At 31.0% G+C, this 23863-nt stretch overlaps 1 protein-coding gene across 6 annotated transcripts; it reads right to left on the minus strand.

Moving 5' to 3' along the window:
* Positions 1-885: 885 nt before the first annotated feature.
* On the minus strand, positions 886-22858 carry LOC129915413 (ATP-citrate synthase). Of its 6 annotated transcripts, XM_055994951.1 has the most exons (10): positions 13782-13825; positions 13489-13702; positions 13098-13288; positions 7170-7355; positions 6651-7100; positions 5989-6589; positions 3541-3724; positions 2240-3473; positions 1841-2181; positions 886-1780 (listed from the first exon to the last, which is right to left on the minus strand). In XM_055994951.1, exons 3-10 carry the CDS (start codon positions 13248-13250, stop codon positions 1612-1614), a joined length of 3318 nt encoding a protein of 1105 aa, XP_055850926.1. In that variant the 5' UTR covers positions 13251-13288; positions 13489-13702; positions 13782-13825; the 3' UTR covers positions 886-1611. The 6 variants fall into 6 exon arrangements, with proteins under 6 accessions (XP_055850926.1, XP_055850933.1, XP_055850942.1 ...); XM_055994958.1 differs by lacking the exons at positions 13489-13702; positions 13782-13825 and adding an exon at positions 22617-22858; XM_055994967.1 differs by lacking the exon at positions 13782-13825 and having other exon boundaries at positions 13405-13745.
* Between the last annotated feature and the right edge of the window lie 1005 nt (positions 22859-23863).

Consider the following 23863-nt stretch of genomic DNA (forward strand, 5'->3'; position numbering starts at 1 on the left):
AATCAAAACATTTTGTTTTTTCTTCGCCAATAATTCTTTAATTCTTTTTAAACAAAATCCCCAAATTTTTGTCCCACACGACTTCAAACTTGTACTCACGCTGGCTCATTTGCTTCTACAAAATATTTATTTGTAATAATACAAAATAGTTACTTTTAGCTTTTATGCTGTGACTATTATAATAGTTATTTCTAACTATAAAGCCTAGTATCTACGCAGCTGAAGCGAAATGAAAAATTTTTAAGTCTCCAAAGTCAACAGAGAACATAGCAAAGTAAAATAATAAAGGAAAAAATCAAAACATTCAAGAAAAAACATCTGAAAATAAGTTTTAAAGCAAAAACAAAACAAATTTAATTTCGTTCAAAATTTCGTTAACGAAATTTTGTATGGGAAATTTCGTTTCGCTTCAGCTGCGTACTAGGCTTAAGAATAATAGTTAATAATGAATATTGTAAAATTTTCAACTATTTTGTTGTGACTATTGTAATAGTCATTTTAACTATTTTGTAACTATTTTCTATTCAAAAAGTTCTATCAAGTGACCATGCAATTTTTTTCTTAACTCGCATTATCATAACCTCAGAGTTAAAAAAAAAAAACACTTTGCACACACATTTTTTAACGTAATATTACGATCTATGTATGTACTTGGTTTTGATAGAATTTGAGAATGTTATATGCCTGCCATAGCATCTTTCAATTGACTGGACCCCTTAGTTTCCATGTTTCCTCTTAGTCTTAGTCTTAGAATTCCTCTGTTCGGATGAAACGTTAACTTACTTTCGTTTAAGGCTACAGGTATTCTTTAATGCGTTCGAAAAAAAAGTTAAATTAAATCTCGTAATTCTTACAAAACAGAAGACAGAAAAAAACAAATTCAAATGTCTTTAAAAATCTCCAATCAAGGTGCTTTTTTTATTATTACATACTCTATTGTGCATTAAGAAGTATAATATTACTTTTTAACAAATCTTCTTACATCCTCGTTTTCTTTTTTAAATATACATACATGCAATCATTATTAATATTTTCTTCTTATTCGGTGTTAACAGAACAAATATTTTTCAACAGCAAAAGCTTTTTCGTATTTATTTTTGTATAAGACATAACTTATCCCAAGGATATAATAACGGCGGTTAAGCGATCAGTTATTTTTTGTTGTAGTTTTATACCGAGTGGCTGTAAAATCGCCAACATTTTTAAATAATTTATTGATTTTAATTTTAATTATTTAATAATTTTTTTTCTTAAATTTCACCCAAAAAAGATGGCATGCTTTTCACACTCAGTAAATATTGAAGGGAAAAAGGACAGCAGAGAGAGAAGATAGAAAACAAATTTTTAAAAAATTAATAAAAAATATTAAATGCAAATAAAAAAATAATAAAATAAAATCTGAAAACCAATTTTTTTATGTTTTCTTAAATATTATGGAGTGTAAGATTTTTTTTTTTAAATATAATTTTTTTTTACAGAGTAACAATGTTTTTCGGATTAACCCGAAATTAAGCAAAGAAAACTTACTCTTACTAAATACACAGATTAAGGTTTTTTTTTTAAATTTTTTGTTTTGATTTTTATAAATAAATATGAAAAGAAAGATGGAATTTAGTTAAACTGTTCTGGCATAACATAAGAGATATCGTCCCATGGATGGCGGTAGAGTCCTTGCTTGAGTCGTTTCTGATCCATGTAATGTCCAATAAAGCCTATGCTGCGACCGAGAACAAACAGTGAGTTGATGGCACCGATGTTGATGTACTCCTGTGCTTCCTCACTGAAATTCAAAAAAGGGAAAATTAATTTGGCTCCAAAAAATTCAAGGATTCTCAATTACCTTGTGAATGAACCAGAATTCTTCAACATATCGACAAAACTAGTAGCAATTACACCATCAACGTTCAAAATCAAATTGGGTTTCTTGCTTGTTGTGATTTTCTCAACTTCCAAAGCATATTTCAACAACGGGCAAGATGGGAAGTTTTCAATAACAAATTCCTTGATAATTTTCACTCGAACATCAGGATTGTTGATCGACTTGACACGATGTCCAATACCCATAATCAGTTGTCCCTTTTTACGCATTTGGTTGACAAACTCCATAGGATGCAGATTTGAGTCGTAAGCCTCAGAGAACTGTCTTGCAGCTCCATCCAAAGCTCCTCCAAATCGATCACCCTAAAATATTAAGATTCTCATTTTTTTGCAAACATTTTAAACAAAGAAAATCACTTACAATTGTCAGCAAACCGCTTACAACAGATGATACCAAATCCTTGCCAGCTCTCGCGCAAACAATTGTATTGTGAGCTCCCGATACAGCTGGTCCATGATCAGCAGTCACCATGAGACACATTTCGAAGAATTTACATACGTATGGTGGCAGACAGCGTTGGAACCACAACAGCGAAATAACACCTCCAATACCAACGTCTTTACTGAGAACTTCACTGATTGGCATGCCAGCATATCGCAGCTCTTGACCTCTTTCGTCACAGATCGATGTCATGAAACTGGCTGGTTTACGAATAAGTCCCAATTCACGGGCCCACGAGTAGTCCATTGGCACGGTTGGTGGTGGAACCTCTTCCTTTGGTACAATACGTCCCGATTTCACCAATTCATTGTAGACACTGCCAATCAAATCACCCAGTGAATCGAAGGAATCTGGAACATAAGCACCAGCTTCCCGTAGTGACTTATTCTTTGCGGTGGCAGTTTCTCGGTCAGAGTTGGCACACGAACCCGCATGGCCAAACTGTACCTCGGCGGTGAACATGCTAGCACAGGTTCCAATACACCAAGCAACCATTGGTTTTGTGATTCGGCCATCCTTAAGAGCTTTGCAAACATCATATTCCTCAGTTCCTCCGACTTCACCAAGCAACACAATCAATTTGATCTCTGGATCGGCTTGGTAACGCAAAATGTGATCCATAAATGTAGTTCCAGGGTAACGATCACCACCAATAGCAACTCCCTCTAGAACGCCATCTGTCGCCTTGGAGATAATATTGTTCAATTCGTTGGACATACCACCGGATCTTGAGACGTAGGCAACACTGCCGGGACGGTAGAGTTTCGAGTGGAGAATATTATCCAACATTCCTCCAGTGTTTCCGATCTTGAAACAACCTGGCTTAACACCTCCAACTGTTGCTGGGCCAATAATAGATACACCCTTCTTATTGGCTGCCAATATCATCTTCCTAGTCATGTTTTCTGGGATACCCTCGGCAATGATAGCAACTGTGCGAATTTGTGGGTACTCTAAAACTTCCATAGTCGAATCGTAGGCCGATCGCAACGAAGCAAAATTGACCAAGACATCGACATTTTTGTGCTTATTGACAGCATCTGACATATTCTTGTAAACTGGCACTAGGACCTCTTTGTGTCCCCAGTAGAATTTCTGCTTGTGATCACCAGTAAATGGATAGACCATGGCTACTACAGATGGTTCTTCACGTCTGCAAATTTGATATGTTGGCATATTACAAAAAGTTCATATTTTTGTGTACTTGTTGCCAATCTCACCTGCATATAAAGTCAAAGTCCATCATCGATTGCACTGCCCTTGCTTGCATACCCCAGACTATGGCAAAAGTTTTGTTCGAGAATAACGTCTTGGAGAGTGCTGCGGCTTGACCGCCATCAGCCTCATCGGCTTTCTGACAATCTGTCGAGATAGGGGGTAGTTTAATGGAGTGTTTCGTTGAACCTATAGTTTTTTTGTTTTCACACCAAATGCACACAAAATGATCGCGCCAAAGATGGTTTTGTTTGTATTTTATTTTTGTCAATCAAATTATTAATTTTCCAAACAAGCAATGCATTTTTATTTTTCATTACAGCATCCAAACAAAATTTATAAAAAATAAATGATATTGCAAAGCGATACATATAAGTATTTTTTGGTGTTTTTGTATGTATTTGTGTTTTTGATGCAAATTTTGTTGTTTTGTTGCCAATTTTTGTTTTTGGATTGGACGGAAACGAAACAATAACGTGGACACAAAACATAAATTATTCATGACGATGATACGTGACACATGCCAATACATGAAATACATTGAGAAAAAAGATGCAAAATAGTTATATATTTATAATTGATAAATTTTGATAAATGTATGTACAGTAAGATATAATTTATATATTTTTGTGTGTAATTGTGAATATAGTTGAGCTAGAGCCATGCATATTTTTTTTCCTCAACAAAAAAAAAATGAAAACTGAAGAACTATCAAAATATAAACAGATTTATACAACAACCAATAACTAATACGTCTTTCCTTAAAAAGATGATCTTATTTGGAATTGTCTATGCTTTCGCTCATGTTCCGCAATTCGATCGATTCAATTTCATGTGAATTTCAATCGATTGCGAAATTTTCGAAATTGCTTCGAATTCAATTTTGATAGAAAAACGAAGCAGCAGACCTAACACCATTTTACACCTCCGGAGTTGTGCATTTTGGATCAAGTTTCTTGCCTATAAAGATTAATCCGATTAATTATCGCTTCATCACTCGACAACAGGTAGTGAAAAATGGTGTGAGGTCTGTCTTTGTTTTCAGATGTTTTTCTTGGTATGGCGTTGGACTAATTCATTGTGTTAAGGGTAAACTGAACAGAGAAAAAATGCGCTGACATACTGAGCTCATAATTCTACCGTCAATCGAAAAAATATGCCGGTAATTCCGTCATTTCTACAAGATAATAACCCAAGTCTTACCGCGAAACTTAGAAAACAGATTTTTGAAAAGGATTTTAAGCAAGTAACTGACTGGCCATCGTCAAGTCCTGACCTCATCGAACATTTGTGGAAAGTCGTAAAAATGAAGATCATTTAAAAAAAATTCAAATCTGGAAACTTTGTTCGAAAGAGTGAAAGAAGCTTGGTGTTTGATTCCTGTGAAGAAATGCCAAGACTGAATCGAGTCTATGCAAATCCATTGTGGGCAGTATTGAAACACCAAGGGTTCACAGTCTATCATTCACCGTTTAAGAATATAAGACCCCAGTTAAAATACTTTTTGGTACGTCTTTCTAGATTTTTCTTTTGCGTTTCTAATTAGTTGTCTAAGTTTTTAGGTTAAGGTGAGCGTAAAACGATGATCTTTTTTGAAAAATGGATACGTTTTGTGGAAAAATATCGAACAAATATTAATTAATTTACTAACTAAAATTAATATTTGAAAATGATTAAGATACAGTAATTTTTTCTTGATACACAACGTCGTATATAATTCTGGCTTTTGAAAAAGTTATCATAAGAGTTGTAAGTGTTGCCGTTGTTTTTTAATATTTTTATATTTCGTCATTTTTTAGAAAATTGCCCCTCCCGCCTAAACGGGGGCAGATAGACTCCTTCCCATAGTAAAAATTATTGTATTGAACCTCTATACAAAAAAAAGTTATCAATTCTTGTCGCCTAATTAATCGTACTCGTGCTATTAGTTGAATTCATTTGAGAAACAGAACTCGTTTTATCATTTTGCAGTCCCCGGAATTTAAATAACGAAACTAATTTATTTATTTAGCTTATTGCAACCGGATAACTTAAGTTTTATGTGACCAACTAAAGTTTTACAAATTATTATTAAACAAAAACTAACTAACTAAACGTCTACTTCAAAAGTAAAGCCAACTTTATAGGTCAGAAGCCTAATAAGTATATAAAGAGTATGGGTTCTAAAACTATACGATAGGTTAATTTAGATAGCTCCTTTTGAACAATGAAACCAGTAGATTATTTAATCGATAAACTTGTTCACTTCAGATAAAACCCAGTATACAAATTTAAAAATGAAACACAAAACAAAAACCAACAAAATTCCACAAAATTCTTCCCAAAAGCTATTGCTCCAATAAACACATAATTCACACAAAACAAATGTTCAACAAATTGGCTGTTGCATATTTCACACAAAAAATCATAGCAAAACTAAGAAGAAAATAAAAACAAACACATATTTCTCTTACCGTTAGTTACTTCAGAATCTCCCAATTCTGGAGCCTTTGCACTTTTACTTTCAGAATCTTCTTGCTGTCCACCAGGTAACAAGAAATTAGCAGTTGAGAATTCAACATTGCATGATTTGGGAATTGGTCGCTTGCCCAATGCCATGCCACAAATAGCAGTCATGTGCGTTTCTGGGCCAAACACAAACAATGGAATACCCAATGAACTACCAATTTCTCGCATTTTCCGTAGACCTTCTTGATAATTTGGTCCAGCACGTCGAACATAAATGGAAACATTATGATCGACCAATTTTGGTTGGAATTCACGCAAAGCAGTAATGATTCCTCTAAATGTAGCTGCGACATTTGTAAAGTTGGCAATTCCTCCTCCAGTAATCAAAATCTTGCCATCTGGATGTTTTGGCGATGATGTCATCAAATTCAAAATTGTCTTTGCATATTCATAAGTCTGTTGCTCTGATGGAGCTCCACTGTATTCACCATAATTGGCCAATTCTTCTGAACCTCCCAAATCACAAATTGTATCGGAATAGATAACACTTGCACCACCCCCAGCTACCATTGTCCAAATTCTACCATTCCTATTCAAGATGGTTAACTAAAAATGTTGGGAACAAATGTCAGAAAAATATCAAACTTTTTTAACAAAAAATTCTTACCTTCAATGAAGCTCCACTCTTTGCATCCAAATCAGCAATATATGCTTCTTCGGGGTAAGCATCCCGACCGAATGGTGGTGGGTATTCAATTTCACCCCACTTTGGACGGCAAATGAAATCGGCTGTCGAGTCCAGCTTGGCAGCCAAATCAAGAATATACATACCATCATCGGTCACAACGAGTGGATTGATTTCAAGGTAAGTAAAGTACAAGTCCATGTAGGTTTGATAGAGAGCATAAACAAAATTGGCAATGCGATCTTTTTTCGCTGCTGTCACATTGACCAATAATTTTTGTTTGATTTCATCAACTGAAATATTTTGACCAACGGGAATATCAAGCTTAAGTGCTTTGGCATCAACATCGCCAATATCTACACCACCCTGATGATGGAATAATATCGTATCAGCACTACGATGTGAATAGATACACACATAAGCTTCTTCTTCCTAAATTATAGTTAAAAAATAAAACAATTTAAATGTCTGTTTAAAGTAACAAAACAAGAAAACTCTTACATCTTTGTGTGGAATAAATGGTTCGATAATGAAATTCTTTATCTTTCCACAAGCAGCTCCAATTTGCTGATCTTTGTTCATTCTCCCTTGGATCCATGCTATACACTCATCAATTGATTTGTTTACAGCGATAAGACCTAATTTACCACGACGCTTTATCAGTTGATCGGGTTTAACAACCAATTTCTGAAATTAAACAAATGAGCGATTAATTTATTACTGGAAAATTATTTAATTCTTAAAATGGAGAAAATTTCCGTAGTGAGAAAGATAAGATATATAAATTATAAATAAATTTGAATATAAGAAATTATCTTAACATTTAAAACTGTACTATAAGAACATACTTAAGTATATTTAGGTCAAAGAAAAAATGGCTCATAACTCCAACATTCTTACATGCATGCAATCAATATTAAAGAGTGCAGAAAACCTACAATTTACCGGCGACTCCGAATGACTAAAATAACAGAATTACATATTCATGAAAATGATACTCTTAGAGGCTATGTTTTGGGAAGGTTCCGCATAAGCGCGGTCTCTTAATCGATTTGAAAGTCGCCTATAATAGCTTAAGTAGACACCCAAACTATATAGAACCATGCCGCATTTCTGTCAAACTCGTACACTTGTGCAGAATGACCATGGAGACTTTAAGCATCACCGAAACATTTCGATTTCGAGAAAAATTTACAACAAGGCGATACGCTATCAAAATACGCCGACACGCCGTCAAAAAGAAGAAGGGTAGTACTGCTAAAACACAAGGAAATGCTAAAACACAAGCATTCAGTTGGCGTCAGAAATGGAACAATAAAAAACCGGAAGGCTTTTCACCGCTTTCTAATGTCAAAGCTTTGAATTGCACAAGAGTATCACTAGTGTTAGGCACTAGATTCTGTCGACGCACGTAAAGATCATAATAAGATCCGAATAAGAAAAATGAAGAATCAAATAATTTCTACTCTGATGGCTTAAGAACTGAGATTGAGTGTCTGCATGTTCTGGCGATCAAAAAAATACCGTACTAACTCAAAAAATCGGTAAAATCCAAACTTCGTTACTATCTGAAACTTTCGAACATATTTCATAGAAAAATTCATTGTTTTTTTTTTTGTGCAGAGATACATACAAATTCCGGAAAACTGTTTAGCCAACGAACTAGACTGGAAAGGAGATGTAACTATTAATTATGAAGTTTCAATGAGTTGCTAGAGCGCAAGAGACTCGGAACAAAAGCATTTGCGGTGTTATCAGTCCTATGGGTAAAGTTTAATAAAACTTAAAGAGGAAGCTAGCAAACTGCCTCGCTTTTCATTCTTGAAATAAAATTTTACAAATTTTGAATCAATAGGATTGACACGTTTTTTCCAAAGCTCTTATAATTTATTACTCTGATATACTCGGACAATAATGACAAGTAATTAGCGGAATCGGGACGCGTTAGTAAGTTAAAAGGTGCATAAGGGCAAAACCAAGCGTTATAAAGCTATCAGGAATTTTAACAAAAAAAAAATTAGCTAAACACTCAAAAGTAAGTGTAACTTTACTAATCGAAATTATACTATAGAGCGCAATGTCTAACTTGCATAACTCAATTTAAGACGTATTTTTCTTGATTTAATTTTTTTTAGAATTAAAATAAACAAATAAATTTTAAAAATTATATTTCATTTAAACTGAGCATTTGAATTGTCTTAAAATCAACAAATTATTAAACACTTTCTAAAGCTTCTATCTTACATATTCTTATCCCGACCACATTAATGCATTTGCAATTCAAATGAATTAAATATAAATAAAAGCTCTATTATGTATTTGGGAGTAAAGTGTGTGAGATATTTTGTTTGAGTTTGTCACGACCGACACAATGCGAATATGTTAATAAGAAAATTTAATGTCATCGAATCAAGAAAAAAAAAGGAACAATTAATTCAAGCTCCAGATGCAGTTTACATGTTAAATTTAACTTTTTTTTTGTTGACTCGTGAATAAAGTTCAAATTTTGAAGATCGATTGGATAATAGTCAAACCAGATAATCAAGATTTTGTTCAAGCAGCAGTGGAAGTAAGGAGAAAGTTATATTTTTTGCTCTCAATTTCAGTTCTGGTCATGGAATCTTTTTAAAAGTGAAAGGTCAACCTTTTATTTGTGGTTTTTGGAGGAAAACAAATAAATAAAAATTGTCAAGATAATATGAAATGGAATTCGTTTAAAATATTCAATTTTTTTTTGTCATTCTAATGTGAATTTGGAATGTAGTACGAGTAAGTGTTAGTATTTTATAAATAGGAATCAAAAGGTGAAATAGTTTCCTTAACTTCGACTTAAGTATTTTTCATTTCGGCTTAGTATATGCATATAAATTCCAATTGTTTACTTGGAGACTTTTTGCGTCATACCTTGTAGTTTCAATGGTACTATTCCATCTATTATATTGAATTTCTAGGTTGAATTTATTTTATTTTGAAATGTATTTTGTGTTAGTTCGACTTTGGTATATGACGTAAATATAAACAAAACGTGCACGGTGTTTTTAGAACTTTCGGTGATTTATTAAGCATTTTTGTCAACAAGGACATTATTATTAACTTCGTGCAAAAATCGATTTCGAACCTTTCGCTGAGGCTCTGATGATGAGCGCCAACAAAGCATTCGAAATGCATTCACGTTTAAGTTTTTATTTTGAAAATTTCCATAATTGTATTACAAATCGAAATGAACACATGAAAACAGTAACTGCCACACAAAATCAGAAGACCGTAATCACGTTTCAATAGACAAACACAACAAAATAAAAGGAATATTGAGATTGCCTGTGATGTAGTTAATATAGTGCTTGTTTGTTACTTGGAGATTGAAGCGATAATCCAGCGATAATAAAGCGAAATCCAGTTCAATTTCTGTTCATCTTACTACACACATCTCTGAGAGTTGCATTCAACAGACAGATCTCAGATTCAAATAGTTAAATAAAAATTAAAAAAGACAAAAGTTAAAATGAGTAGATATTTTTGAAAAAGTAAATTAGATGATATCAAAATTAGGGCCGGTTTGTTCACACTCGATTATCTTTTAATCAAGGATTTTTGTATGGAATAATCCTTGATTAAAAGATAATCGACTGTGAACAAACTGGCCCTTAGTCTCCAATAGAATCAATCCAAAACAATCGGTTTTGAATTCCCGCCTTTCAGAATTAATCAATCAAACTTAGAACAGAATGATTCAGACGATAATCAGTATAAATTTTCTTAGAGTGTATTTCACCTTGAAACAAAAGTGAAATCAAGAATGAATCAATATGAATAAGATATTTGTTGTGTTCAAATGAGAAATAATGAATATATCATATTCCCATCCAATTAAAAATGAGGGAGGGTGATCGAAGTTTTATTAGGTCAATCACACTTTCAGTTCACTCACTTGAAATTAAAACCAAATTAAGAATAGTATTGTAGGATTGGTGAGAAATATTATTCAGAAAGTAATTAAACTGTTCTCCGATTGAAAGTTTTTTTTTTATTGTTCCCTTCCAAAGTGGGTAATTTTAGCTTTTATACCGGTTGTAAAAATAAAATACTGTTTTATTAAAGCACCATTTATTATTTAAGTCTGAACTTGACAACAGATTGATGAAGAATGAAAATTAAAAGTTTTTACAAAACAAACATTGCGCACAAAATTCAATATAGAACTTAAGGTGATTTGACATGCAAATGAATAATTAAATAGAAAACTATCCACACTGATTTTGAAATTATGTATTTAATTATGCAAGTCATTTTTCAATTACACACATTTCTTGTCAACCTTAAGATTTCGCAATATTTTTATTACTTTGAATATTGTTTTTTTTTTCACAAAACTGAAAATGGTAAAAAGTCAACCAACAACATGTTCATCCCGCATTTATACGGTTTTCGATTAAATGCATTTATTTTGAAATTTCGAACAGTATTTTGTTTTCGCTGCCTATAATAGATTTTCGTTTTTTTTAAATTCTTTCACCAGAGACCCCATAAGATAAACTATTACCATGTCGATTCTTACTTAATTTAAATAACTTTATTTTAAACCAAAAGGCAAGAAAAAATTCTCGTTTATTAAAAACGTATGTTTTATTATTGTAGGTGTTACCGGTGTGTTCAAATATTTTTTTTTTTTGATTTTTGAGATAGTTGTTCTTGCCGCTAAACTGATGGAAAATGATCTGTACCTTCATTATAAAAAATAATGACCCTGTACTTTGTACAGACAATTTGACAGCCGAACTCTGGACGGACAACAACATAGTTAAATGAACCGATTTTCAAAAAATTATAGCAAAGTTTTGACCAGAAGAGTCAGAAATGCCCTTAACAAAATAGTCTGGAGCTTTGGACAGCGCCGTAAAAATGAACCGGTTTAAAAAAAGTACAGCGATCCTTTCGTCGTCCCGTCAAAATATTAAAACGCCATGTTTATTTTTTTACAATACAGTCAAAAAATGGTTTGACAATTTTTTAGTTTAATCGGTTTACTTCGGACTATATTTCGGAGATTTTCTATAACGTTAAATAAAATACATTACTGAGTCGCACGGCCTTGCTCTTGTTTTTCAAAGTACCTTTATCTTAGCTATTTATTGGAAATCAAAGGTTTCCAAAAATTTTTTTTTTTAAATTGACGGTCAAAAATGTTATAATTATTATTTTTTATTTTGCCCAAAACTTTTTTTTCTTAATTTAAGTAATTTTATCCTTTAAAATTATAAGAAATATCTGTCTATATATTTTGAAAGCATAAAAATGGGTTATCCAACAAAAACATTTGTTTAAAAATCAAGCCATAACCATACTATTGGTTCTGTTTTTCGAGCCACTGCTGCATTCAGCATTTTCACTCGGAAAGAAGGTTCTATTTCATTTAAAATCAAAATTGTTTAATTTTCTTCCGATTGTAAAATCTATCATTAATTTAGCAATAGACAGATTTTAGTTTTTTTTTCCTACGTAAATTAATTTTTGTTTTTCGGAGAACAAAATAATTTATTTACAGCCTCAATTATTATCACTTCTCTAAAACAAATTATTGTAGGCAGATTAAACGAGTTTTTTTTATTGATAATTAAGCAGAAATAGCAACAATTTTTAGCTAGAACTCTATAACAAACCTTTTAACCTTTGGTCATCTTACAAATTTCTTTATTTTAACCTTTTTTTACCCTATTAGGAGGTATTCACCCTCACTATTCGTCTTTGAAGACGAAGCTGTAGCTATTAATAACAAACCTTTTAGGTTCAATAGACGGATATTATTTATTTTTTTTTTTTTTTTCAGCCATAACTCACTCATAAATGGATGGATAAGTTCATAACAACAATATTTGACTGTCCTTAACCCAATTTTTTCTGTTCATTTAAGTAAAAGAAATTACTTTCGGAGTCATTACGCACACTCGCATATAAAAGACTGATCAAGCCAGTGAAAACTAAACGAATACCCAGAATCCCTAACAATACAAACAAACAAAATCTCATCACCTCATCTACCATTTGTGTAAACAAGCTCAAATCGAAAGATTCTATTCTTTTGTTTGTCGTATAGGTACTATCGGTTCATGCGATCCATGACGTCGTAATCTTCTAAACTGCCTTTGCCATATTGTTGTCGTTATTTGTGTTTTGTATAATCTTAGTGGCCTGATATCAACTTAGTCGTGTTTGTTAATTCACTACAACACCACATCATATTTTTTTATTTATTTTCTATGCACAAGCACGACAACAACCATTAAATAGGTCTACCTATCTATCTACTCTAGCAACTTAGCTACTAATAATGATTGTACTTTTAAATCAGTCTAAGTAATCGATTTGATTCAACTTGTTGAAAGTGCTTAAGTAAACAAAATAAAATTAAAAAATTATTATTAAATCACTTACTGTCTCCTTCAACCATGGATGGGTGTCAACCAGTTTGGATATGTCCGTGTCCAAGTTGACCGTGGCAAAGCGACATGTGCTAGCGACATTGTTACCCAAATGCCGGTTTAGTATGTCCTTTCCAGTTGCTTCGTAAATAGCTTTTGCTGACATTTTTTCTTCTTCTTCAAAACTATACTATACACACCCTCCTGAAACGAGACAACAAGAAGAAATTCACAATATTGTTAAAGTTATTTTTGCAGCAGCAAACACATGGGCTGAGGAATTTACAGCTAAAAAAACATATAACAGAACATACACACACTCAGACAGTCGTATAATATGGAAAAAGCAAAGACCCAAAACGATTGGAATAATCCAAAATAAGAATAAGCAACACCTTACTCACTTGCCGATTTGCACTTAACTGACCAGAGAAACACGACGAATATACTACCGAACGACTAGCAAGCGACTTCTAAGGTGTTTTTGTAGTATATAATTTTACGTGATTAATTTTTTAGTTGCGTGTACCGTGTACCTCAACTGAGGTTCTCTGCCGAAATGTACTCTGTAAATTGGGAAATAGGTATTCCAAGTATATTTATACTTTGTGAGTATATCTGCTCGAGAAACAGAAACAGAAAATGCAAAAAATAAAAATTGATATGAAGAGTTTTTTATCAATTCGTTAGACTAAACTTGTTCTGTTGAAATAAAAAGCTTTTTGCGAATTATCGCATGATGTCTGTTATTTTTTTTTTATGAATTTGCTTTGAGTCTCCTCTCCGTTGGTTGGCGCTCTCTTGGAGGTTATGAATGTTGCCGCTTGCCGGTCGGTATATTGATAGCTTTTTTGTTTTTGTTTATATCAGGGTTGCCATTATGATCAGCTTGATAATTCAAAATAAATGATCGTGCAGATTTAAAATTATTTACTGTTAACCATCAGAGTTGATTAACGTCCTTGAGATAACCTTCGTTGAAGAATATACGTAATTGATTGATTTAGATAAGGGAATAATATCTGTTTCGCAGGTGAGCGGATATGATTTGATTTGGATATTTTGATCAATCTTGACTTAACGGCGATAGAGAACACGTAAAAAGTGGGTCTTCCCCTTTTTGTTGGTTAAAAGAAAATTATAAGTACGCAAATCCGAGGAAGTCTACATCTCTAATCTAAGTCTAATAAAGTACGACCGACTCAGTTGATGATATTACTGAAAAGAGAGACCCTGAAAATCTCACATGTTGATACCAAGTGTGGAGCAGATACGTGGGAGAGTTAACATCGCCACTCGTAACTGCGTCGATTTTAAGAATCAAAAATATTGCATCAACTCAAAATTTTATAGAAATCATTTGAGCTTTTTCGAGACACCGTTTCATAAGAGTAATAAAATCGTAATATTGGTTCGTTCTTAAAGCTACTAAAACATCTTTCTAAGCGGTTTTGACCTCAACGAAGCTGTGCCATTTCATGTATAAAAAAATATTTAAAAAAAAATTTAATTTTAAAAGTAATTTTGTTAAAAAAATAGTGGAATTGGTCATTTTAAAAATCTTATAACTTACAAGTTTTGCAGAAATCAATACAAACTATTTTATTCACAAAGAAATGGGTTTGAAATGATTTTTTTTTAGCTGAATATTAGTTTACCCATTCTGCACACAGCTCAAAATTCTTTAAAAGACCTTAGGTCTTATTGTAATACTTAATAGCTTTTAGAAAAGACCAATTTAAAATTTCGAAAACATAGTACCCGTTTCTATCAAATACGATCTTATTTTCTGCATGCAAATTTTAATCAAAATCGTGAGAACCATTTTAAGGTAAAGTATAAGATATTTCATAGAGGGTACCGTTGGTTTTGACCCTGAAAAATCAATGCAAAATTTTATTAACCAACCACAAATTCTTTGCAATATTTTTTTTTACGATTTTTCATATTTCTCGAAATCATTTTGTTTATTTTCGATATGCGAGGTTTTGAAAGAAAATCGGTGTTATAATTTAGGAAAAAAACAAACAAACAAACAAAATGGATCAGGGTTTTACGTTCCAATTTACGATTCATTTGCAGATTATAAAATATTTTACGTTTCTGACGCACTTCTTAACACATTATTTTGAAATAGATACAAATGTATCAATTTGAAAAAGGAAAAAACAAACATTTTTAACATTAATAACTCGTGTCTTTAATTGAATAGATTTTGTTTCCTTATCACTTTAATTAAACGAAAAAGATTGAAATAGATTACATTCAGCAATAAATTGAAAAGAATAATAACTTGACACTTTTTTTTCTAGAATAGTACTTTTAAGTTCGATAAGATATATTCCATCCAATTGATTTTAACTAAAATTTTTCAATGACCTATTCAAGAACAACTGGTATGAAGGAAGATTTAATATTCTATTTTTGATTAAAATTGGTAATTTTGTTCAAGCTGATATGATAACAAACAATTTCAGTTTTACCTGTGAGCAAATAAAAACATGAGTGAATGATTGTCTATTAAGAAAATTAACTTAAATCTTTTAAACAAATAAATTAATAATCGAGATATGAAAATGATCGAACTTTTTTGTTATGTCTATGAGTAAGTACAACCATTGAATAATTATATATAGAAGTGACACCGATAGTTTCTAGCGCTACAGAATTTTATTTTTTTCGGCAATCAGATGTACTAAAAAATCCCCAGAGAGAATGGGGCTTGTCTTAGAAAATTATTTTTCCAAAAATTTGTTTTTAAAAAAGGAAATTTCACAAATACAAACGTAACAAAACAAATATCAAATAAAAATAAATTGTATCAACACGTCGACATCCTATAGTAGAAAAAAAAATAAGGAAATTTTACTCACACATAAAACATAAAACAAATATCAAACAAAAATAAATCGTATCGACACATCGACATCCTATAAATGAAAAAATAAAATAAGGAAATTTTACTCATACATACAAAATTACACAAATATCAAACAAAAATATTGAAAAGTTAGTTGACATTATAAATGTATCCATAGTAACTCGAAACTAAAAACAAGAAATTTTGTATTAACGACGAGAATTTGAACAAAATTAAATATTATTGTTGTATATCCTAGGCACGTTATAGCTTATAGGGCATGAAAGTTACCCTTGTTTCAATAGTCCTATTAGCGTAGGTGACAAGGTGATTGCTGTTTAATTTTGCTTTCTGAGTTCGTATCCCCACAGAGATTGCTATTTTTTTTATATTATATTTTGTTTTGGAATATTATGAAATGCGTAACAATTAGAGTCTTTTTTTGCTGAATCGAAACTTAAGCATTTAATTACAACATAAATCCTTATGTGACAGTTTACGCCGAAGTCAAAATAGAGCCTTAAAATTTATGTTCAACATGAATTATTTAAGGTTCGTTTCAGCTAATGGCCCTTAAAGAAAAAAAGAAAAACGTTAAGAAAAACTCAATGTAATAATTTAAATGAGGTAAGAGCTCAAACCAATAAGTCGTTTTGGCTCAAACTTTTTGTTTATTTTTGATTCCAAGGAGGGAAATTTGAAATTTTTTAACGGCACCAACTAGAGATGCTGCAAATAATGATTCGGTCGAATACCGAACATTCGACCACGCTTATATGTACAGTGCGGTTCACTTGGTTAGACGCACCAATTTTCGTTTACATAAATTTCATTTTTTTTTGTGTGTGTGCAAGAATAACCAAAAAAATTGTATTTATTAGAATGGTTATTTAGTTCTTAATAGAAAAACAAAAAGAATTAGTGGGTGAGTGGAAGTTAACGGTACTTTTTAGTCCTTCTTGTCCTTGATGTAAGAAAAAGGGCAGCTTTTTTCGGTTCACATGATTAGACGCACACCTTAAATTAGTTAGTTTGGCGAGATCTATACAACTGATTTTTAAGATATAGTAGTTTTTTTTGAGATTTTCAAAATACTTTAATGCGAATATCTCAGAATCCTGACGTGATAGAATTTTTTTTGACTTCGGATTCTAACTCATCACATCAAATACTATAAGACAAGTATACTTTTGTTTCTAGGAGAAAAAAAAGCATTACAAGGCGGTTTAGTGAATAAGATATTTATAATTAGAAAAATAGTATATAAAATTACAAAACACGTAAAAATTTTGTTTAATGTATTTTATTATGGTTTTCTTTACATATCCCTCTGTAGGCACACCTCTTTTTTTTGACGTGATAGGCACACGGGTGCGAATTTGGTTTATGCTTTTTCATGTCGCTAGAACTTTTTTCGGTCACAATATTTTATAGAGAATCAAGCATGAAATTAATGTAGAATATTCCGAGGAATTCGAATATTGTATTCACATTTCCGAAAAAAAAAAATATTTTCACCCTTATAAAGAAACTTTTTTGTGACTACTTTTTTGAAAAATCGTAATTTTTTAATTTTTGTCCTGCCATATTATGAGGAATAAGTACTTCAAATTTGAGCTCAATGCGACAAGTAGTTTTAATTTTATACAAGTTCAAATGAATCTAAAAGGATGATTTTTTAGAAACTACCCACATTTTTCAAAAATCATTTTTACAAAAATGGTACCTGATAGAATTTTTCTGAAACCAGATTTAGATTTAAGAAAATCTAATCTTTCATAATATCAAAAAGTTATTTGAAGGAGAAAAAAATAGTTAAATTTTGCAGACCAGTGTAATCAAATTAAAGGTTCACTTAAATATTTAACTGAATTATACATATTTCTCTCAACCAATATAAACAATTTAATACTCAGATTAAAGGCTAAAGCTCGGCTAAATTTAATACTTGAGTTTCATAACCATACAATTTAACCGAGCATTAGCTTTTAACCTGAGTTGTTTTTATACACTAGCCCAAAAAGTTTAAGGAACAAAGGAAAATTCGTGATAGCTCCAAAACAAGTACCAATTCGATTTGATTTTTTCTACTAAGATAGATTTTTAGAAAAAAAAAATTTCAAAATCGTTGGAACCTTATAAATTAAAAAAAAAAAATTCAAAAATAAAATTTGTATGCAATTTTGTAGAAATTACTAATCCAAAAACTATTATTTTCCCAAATTTTCTTTCTGTTTTATATCTAAACTATATAAATGCTTTTGTATAAAAAATTCGTTGAAATTAAATTGGTAGTTTGGCACGGTTCTACGGTAGGTTAATAATAATTTTAAGAAATGTCCATGATTGCCCAAAAACTATTATATAATTTTTTTAAACAAAATCACTGGTACCGTTTTCGAGAAAATTAAACATTTCCTAAATTGGTTTATGACAGGTATCGTTATTTTTGATAAAAAAAAAAATTAGTTCTAAAAACCCCTATGGAGATTCTGCAAAAAAATGCTACATACCAAGTTTGATGTTACTCGGTAGATCCATTTAGCTGTTCCTTTGGGAGGTGGCAAAGTACTACTAATAGTTAACTAGCGATTTTCAATGGAACGCACTTTCAACGAATTCAATACAAATCGTATCCACTCGGGAAGAAGAGCATGAGTAGGTAGATGATAGTACTAGATTAAACAAAAAATCTACTATTAGCAGACTACCACCTCCAGTGGAACAGGGCTATAGTAATCCCATGTCTGATTGTTATCTCAACTTTTTTTTTGTACGAATGCATAGCTTGACTATATCATGACAAAATAAAAAGCATGTAAAAGCTACATTCTTCTAGTTTTAGAATCTTAGAACCAAATATGTATTTTATTTCAAATGGTGAAATAGAAAAATCATTGGAACTATCCCAAAACCACATTTTCTTGCATTTGCGATCAAAATATGCCCTTTTACCTTTTGAGTTTATTTTAACATTTTATTTATAAATATCGTTTAAATTTTAGATAACAAAAATGTTTTAATTAAAAATAAAGAAAAGTATACAAAAATGGTACGAAAAGATTTTTTTTTTCAAAATTTAATATTTTATAAAAACTTTTAATTTTTATTTGCAGTTGCAAATTTGAACAAAGCCGTATATCCAGAGTCCTTGTTCGCAAACATAAATCAGTTTAAGCAAATAAACGAGGTTGTTTCGTATTGTATTAAAATACTTTAAAATAATGTGAAATATGGCCATAGGTATTGTATGAACTTGATCCCTACCTACTCTTGCATTATGCGGTTTAAGAAAATAGTAAGTATATGCCACAGTGCATGTGGAAAACATTCAAACAATGTGAACTACAACTTTGGCCTAGATATTATTACAAAAAGCACCCTAATCAAAATAAAATAAACACTTCTATAACTGAAGAAAATCTTCTTCTTTTCGTTAATAAAAACAAAAAACAAAATCCTTCCAAACATACATAAGAATCAAACATTCAAAAATAAATATTCAATTCAAAATAATACAAAAATTTAAAATAAATTCAATTTCAATATTACAGAAACAAAAATAAACAAACACACTACTAGCACAAAACAAAACTAATACAAATACACCAAATATAAATAATATTGTAAATGTGGTTACTTAGTAACCAAAAGTCCTTTTCAGGGATTTTTCGGCCATCGAATACACAATCCTAAAACGATTGTGGCGCCACCCCTCAAACGATTGTGGCTCCACCCCTCAAACATAGCGGACGTTTTTTCCGGTGTCACTTCTATATATAATTATTCAATGGTACAACTCTAAAAAAAAAAAAACAAAATATTTCCTACATGTTTTTGTTATTAACGATATTTTGATACGAAAATATATTAAAAAATTTTGTTTAGTCACTTCAAGAATTTAATGCCATCCAATCGTAGAACATTTTACAATTTTCAGCGTTGTAAAAAAAATTAAATTAAAAAAAAAAAACAACTTTTGTTTGGGTATTTAAGAAGTTGATTTAAAAAATTCCGTGAGAGTCTAAAGCAAGATGTTAAACAGGATCACGCGGAATTTGAAGAGATTAATAAATAAAATCAACTAAAAATCTGCTTGTAGACTTAGGCTTGGAATTAAATTATAATGTTAAAGATTGGAGAAGACGTGATATAAATGGAGGATCCAGTGGAGGAAAAGTGACCTTTTGATCAAAAATAAACTGAGCACTATCTGATGGCATCTTTACTTTAAGAATACAAATCTTAACCTTGCTTAGAAAAAGCTTGCATAGAAACAATGTAAAAATAAAGCACAAATGCGAATTTTAATTGAAAGCTTAAGTTTTTAACAAATATTTCTTGATACAGTTTTTGTAGGAATGATCAGGTAAATGTTCAAAATTAAAACCAATCGTATGGCATATCAGAATTTGTTAATTTTCAAAATTTCCAAAAAAAACCTTCTTTGAACCAATTTGTTTTGCTTTTCTGGTTGCGTATATGGAAACCACCTACTATTCAGTAACTTAATAGATGAAGGAGTTTTTTGAATAAGTATTTGTTGAAACCCTCAGTGTTTTCTACTTTAATTAATTTATACTTGTTTATAAATTTTGTTAAAACTAAATTTGCTTAGTTTGTTTTTTTATGAAAAATCGAATTAATATTTTTATTATTAAAAAAAAACGTTTGACCTGAAACGTTCTCGTTTTTATTTCTAAGGAAAAAATTCATAAAAACAACAGCATAATTCATTAGTATTTAGGTATGATAACGCTAATTCGTTTCAAGTAATTTTTTTCTGAAAAGAGGATGGGTTTCAAATACTATTTCAAAGAACTAAAAACTATTTATTTTAAACGCTTGCCTTCCCTTTTCTAACATTTACAATTTGAGTAAGTAATTGCTTTGGACTTTAAGCTGCCATAAATGAAATTGAAAACAAAACAAAAATAACTTGGAATAACTTTTACTATTGACGTTTTGCTGTATTCCATTAGGATTGTAAGATATTGCAACATCTGCAACATCTTGCAACGTGTGAAGGACTAATAGAGGCCCCTTTTATGACTTGCGAATCGCTAGAAAATTTTGCTTAATCAATGATATTTTCACATCATTTTCTTTATTTTGACTGCATTGCGGGCATATCGTCGCAGTTTTTAATTCGAAATAAGACGATATGAGTGTTTTCCAAATCGTTCGACTTTAGCCGAACGATCGACTCGCGAGTCATAATGAGTCCCTTTACATTAGTCTGAAGACTTCAATTTTGAATAATCCGACAAATAGAACTTATTTTCTAGACCTTTTAAACCAACAATTTCTAGACCTTTTTGAGTGTTATCCGTATTTACATATGTAGATTTTAGATTTTTTTTAGATTAGAATTGATTTTATTCATAATAATTAATAAAATTAATAACCGTATTTATGTACATATATGATTATAAATACTCTTTAAAGTTATTATAATATTGTAAAAAACTATGCAGTGTTAAATGCGAAAATGCGTTTTATCTATCTTAAAAGTAGGTACTTCACAAGAATAAAATTTTTGCAAAACATGTGTAAGATTAAACTACCTACACTCAAAAAAAAAAATCAATTTTGGCCGCAGAATATCCAAGTTTTCATACAATTGCCAAATGCCCTTTCTATAAATTTCATTTCTCATTCTAAAAATGTTGACCTGCAGTAATCAAATGTTTGTAAATTTGTAAAAGACATAAAAACTTAAATTAGAAAAACATGGATTTATAAAGAATATTTCAAACGCACAAAAAATTGATTTAATGAAAAACTACATAGCCACTTTTCTAGTTCGCTTCATACGTTCTTCCAAACTATCTACTTTGTAATACCTACTTTAGAATTATTTTTATCACAAAGTAGAAATCCTTGAAACCAACCAGGTACTTCACAGTACATACTTAAGTCCAACGAAACACACCTCTTATTGAAAGTGACACTTTCAAGTGTTTATTACATAACCCCGAACTGGGTTAAGTTATAAGGCAAAACATCTTGAATCGATTGGTGTACAACATTTCTCTAAAACAAAACACATGGCAACCCTTTGACAAAACAAAAACAACTTAAAATATCTGTTAATTTATTAAATACCACAACAACAAAATTAATTGGTTCCCACCAACAAAATTTCGGTGATTTTTTTTTTCTTATTAGATTGAAAGTATAACGAGAAGGGGACCAATTCCAACCAAACCCCACTAAATGCTTGCTGCAAAGGGATAACAAACTGCGCATTAAAAAAAATAAAAATAACCTTCTCCTTTAAGGATTCCTGAATCAAAAGCTAAGGTTTTTAAAGCTCTAGCAACAAACCCAAATTATTTTAATCAACAATAACGAATCAAGTGAAAGTGAAATGCAGAAGAAACCATTAATTCCACCCAAAACTGGCTTTCATCAAATCAAAAGAGTTAAAACACAAGAAGAATGAGCTAATCCCAATCGGACAATAATTTTTTGATGTAACATAAAAAAGAGAAAGTGAATTTTGATTAAAATCAATATGCAGAATGCATCATATACATTTTTTTTTCTTTCGAGGGCTTTATGAACACGTTTTAACAAAATGCATGAGTTATTTCTAATATAAACATTGAAAATTATTAATAGTTGAGTATTTTGTAGAAAATTATTTATGTTTAGTTGAGTACTTACGTTGTTATTTAAGTTTTTTTTAAAACTATTTCAGTGGGACGAATTTGATGTTCAAAAATGATAGATAGTTAAACCGGAAATTGTTTAAGAAAACCTTCCTGGGTCAGCTGTTTATGTTTGTACGACTATTTTTTATTATCCTTTAATGGAATTTATAAAAAAAAATAGAGAAGTTTTTATTTTATTTCAAGAAAAATTTCTTTCGTGGAAAATATCCACACAACATACTTCGAGGAAACACCAAATTTGACTGTCATCGCCAATTTGTAGCTGTCATAAATTATGGAAAAGTTTGGCAGCATTTATTTTTTTTTTCAATGTTGAATTTTTTTTAACAGTTGTGTAGATGGGTGAAAAATATTTGCAAATTTAGGTAGTGTGTTCAATGCTACCAAGAGAATTTTTTTTTTTGTATGATCGGAACGTCAAAGTTCAGGTAAATATTAGCCATTTTTTGATCCATATAGATCATTAATTCAGACGTATTACAACAACTACATGAGATCTTGCTTTTCATCAAGATCACGATTCCTGATCCCGATGAAAAGCAAGATCACGATTCGTGATCCTGATGAAAAGCAATATCTCATGTAGTTGTTGTAAAACGTGTTAATTAATAGGGGTATTCACGATTCGATGCAAATGGTCTTGTATCGTTGTAAAAGTGCAAAAGTGTAACATTTTCTTAAAATAAAACAACCAAATATACAGACTACAATTTTTTTACACTTTTACACTTTTGCTATACCCCAACCCTATTGCAAAAATAAAATACAATAGGGGTATTCACGATCCGATGCAACTGGTCTAGTATCATTGCAAAAGTGCAAAAGTGTAAAATCTTACAACACTACAACAACAAAATATATGGATTGAAATTTTACATTGTCTTGCACTTTTGCTATACCCTAACCCTATTGCAAAATAAAAATACAATGGAGTAAAATTATTTTTGACAGATGGCAGCTCACCGTCGCGTCGCCCATGATAAACAAAACAAAGAATTAAATTATAAAAAATGAAAAAAAAGAAGAAGCAACGGTGGAGGAAAAAAAAAACATCATTCATGCTTCAATATTTACTATAGATAAGAAAAGGGGCGTTCACGAACTATTGTAAAAAAATAAAATTTTACGTTTTTACCAGGCCTGTTGCACCAGATCGTGAATACCCCTAATGGTGCAAAATTTGTCTATTGTAGTTGTAGTAGTAGAAAACAAAATTTTGCATTTTTACACTTTTTTGTT

Source organism: Episyrphus balteatus, chromosome 1 (assembly GCF_945859705.1).
Source record: "Episyrphus balteatus chromosome 1, idEpiBalt1.1, whole genome shotgun sequence".
NCBI lineage: Eukaryota > Metazoa > Arthropoda > Insecta > Diptera > Syrphidae > Episyrphus > Episyrphus balteatus.

Coding starts and splice junctions, on each gene's coding strand:
- LOC129915413 (XM_055994958.1), bottom strand. CDS start 13,250: ATGTCAGCAAAAGCTATTTACGAAGCAACTGGAAAGGACATACTAAAC. Junction 3,474..3,540: donor GACTTTGACTTTATATGCAG/GTGAGATTGGCA, acceptor TCAAATTTGCAG/ACGTGAAGAACCATCTGTAG. Junction 1,781..1,840: donor AATTCTGGTTCATTCACAAG/GTAATTGAGAAT, acceptor TTTGAATTTCAG/TGAGGAAGCACAGGAGTACA.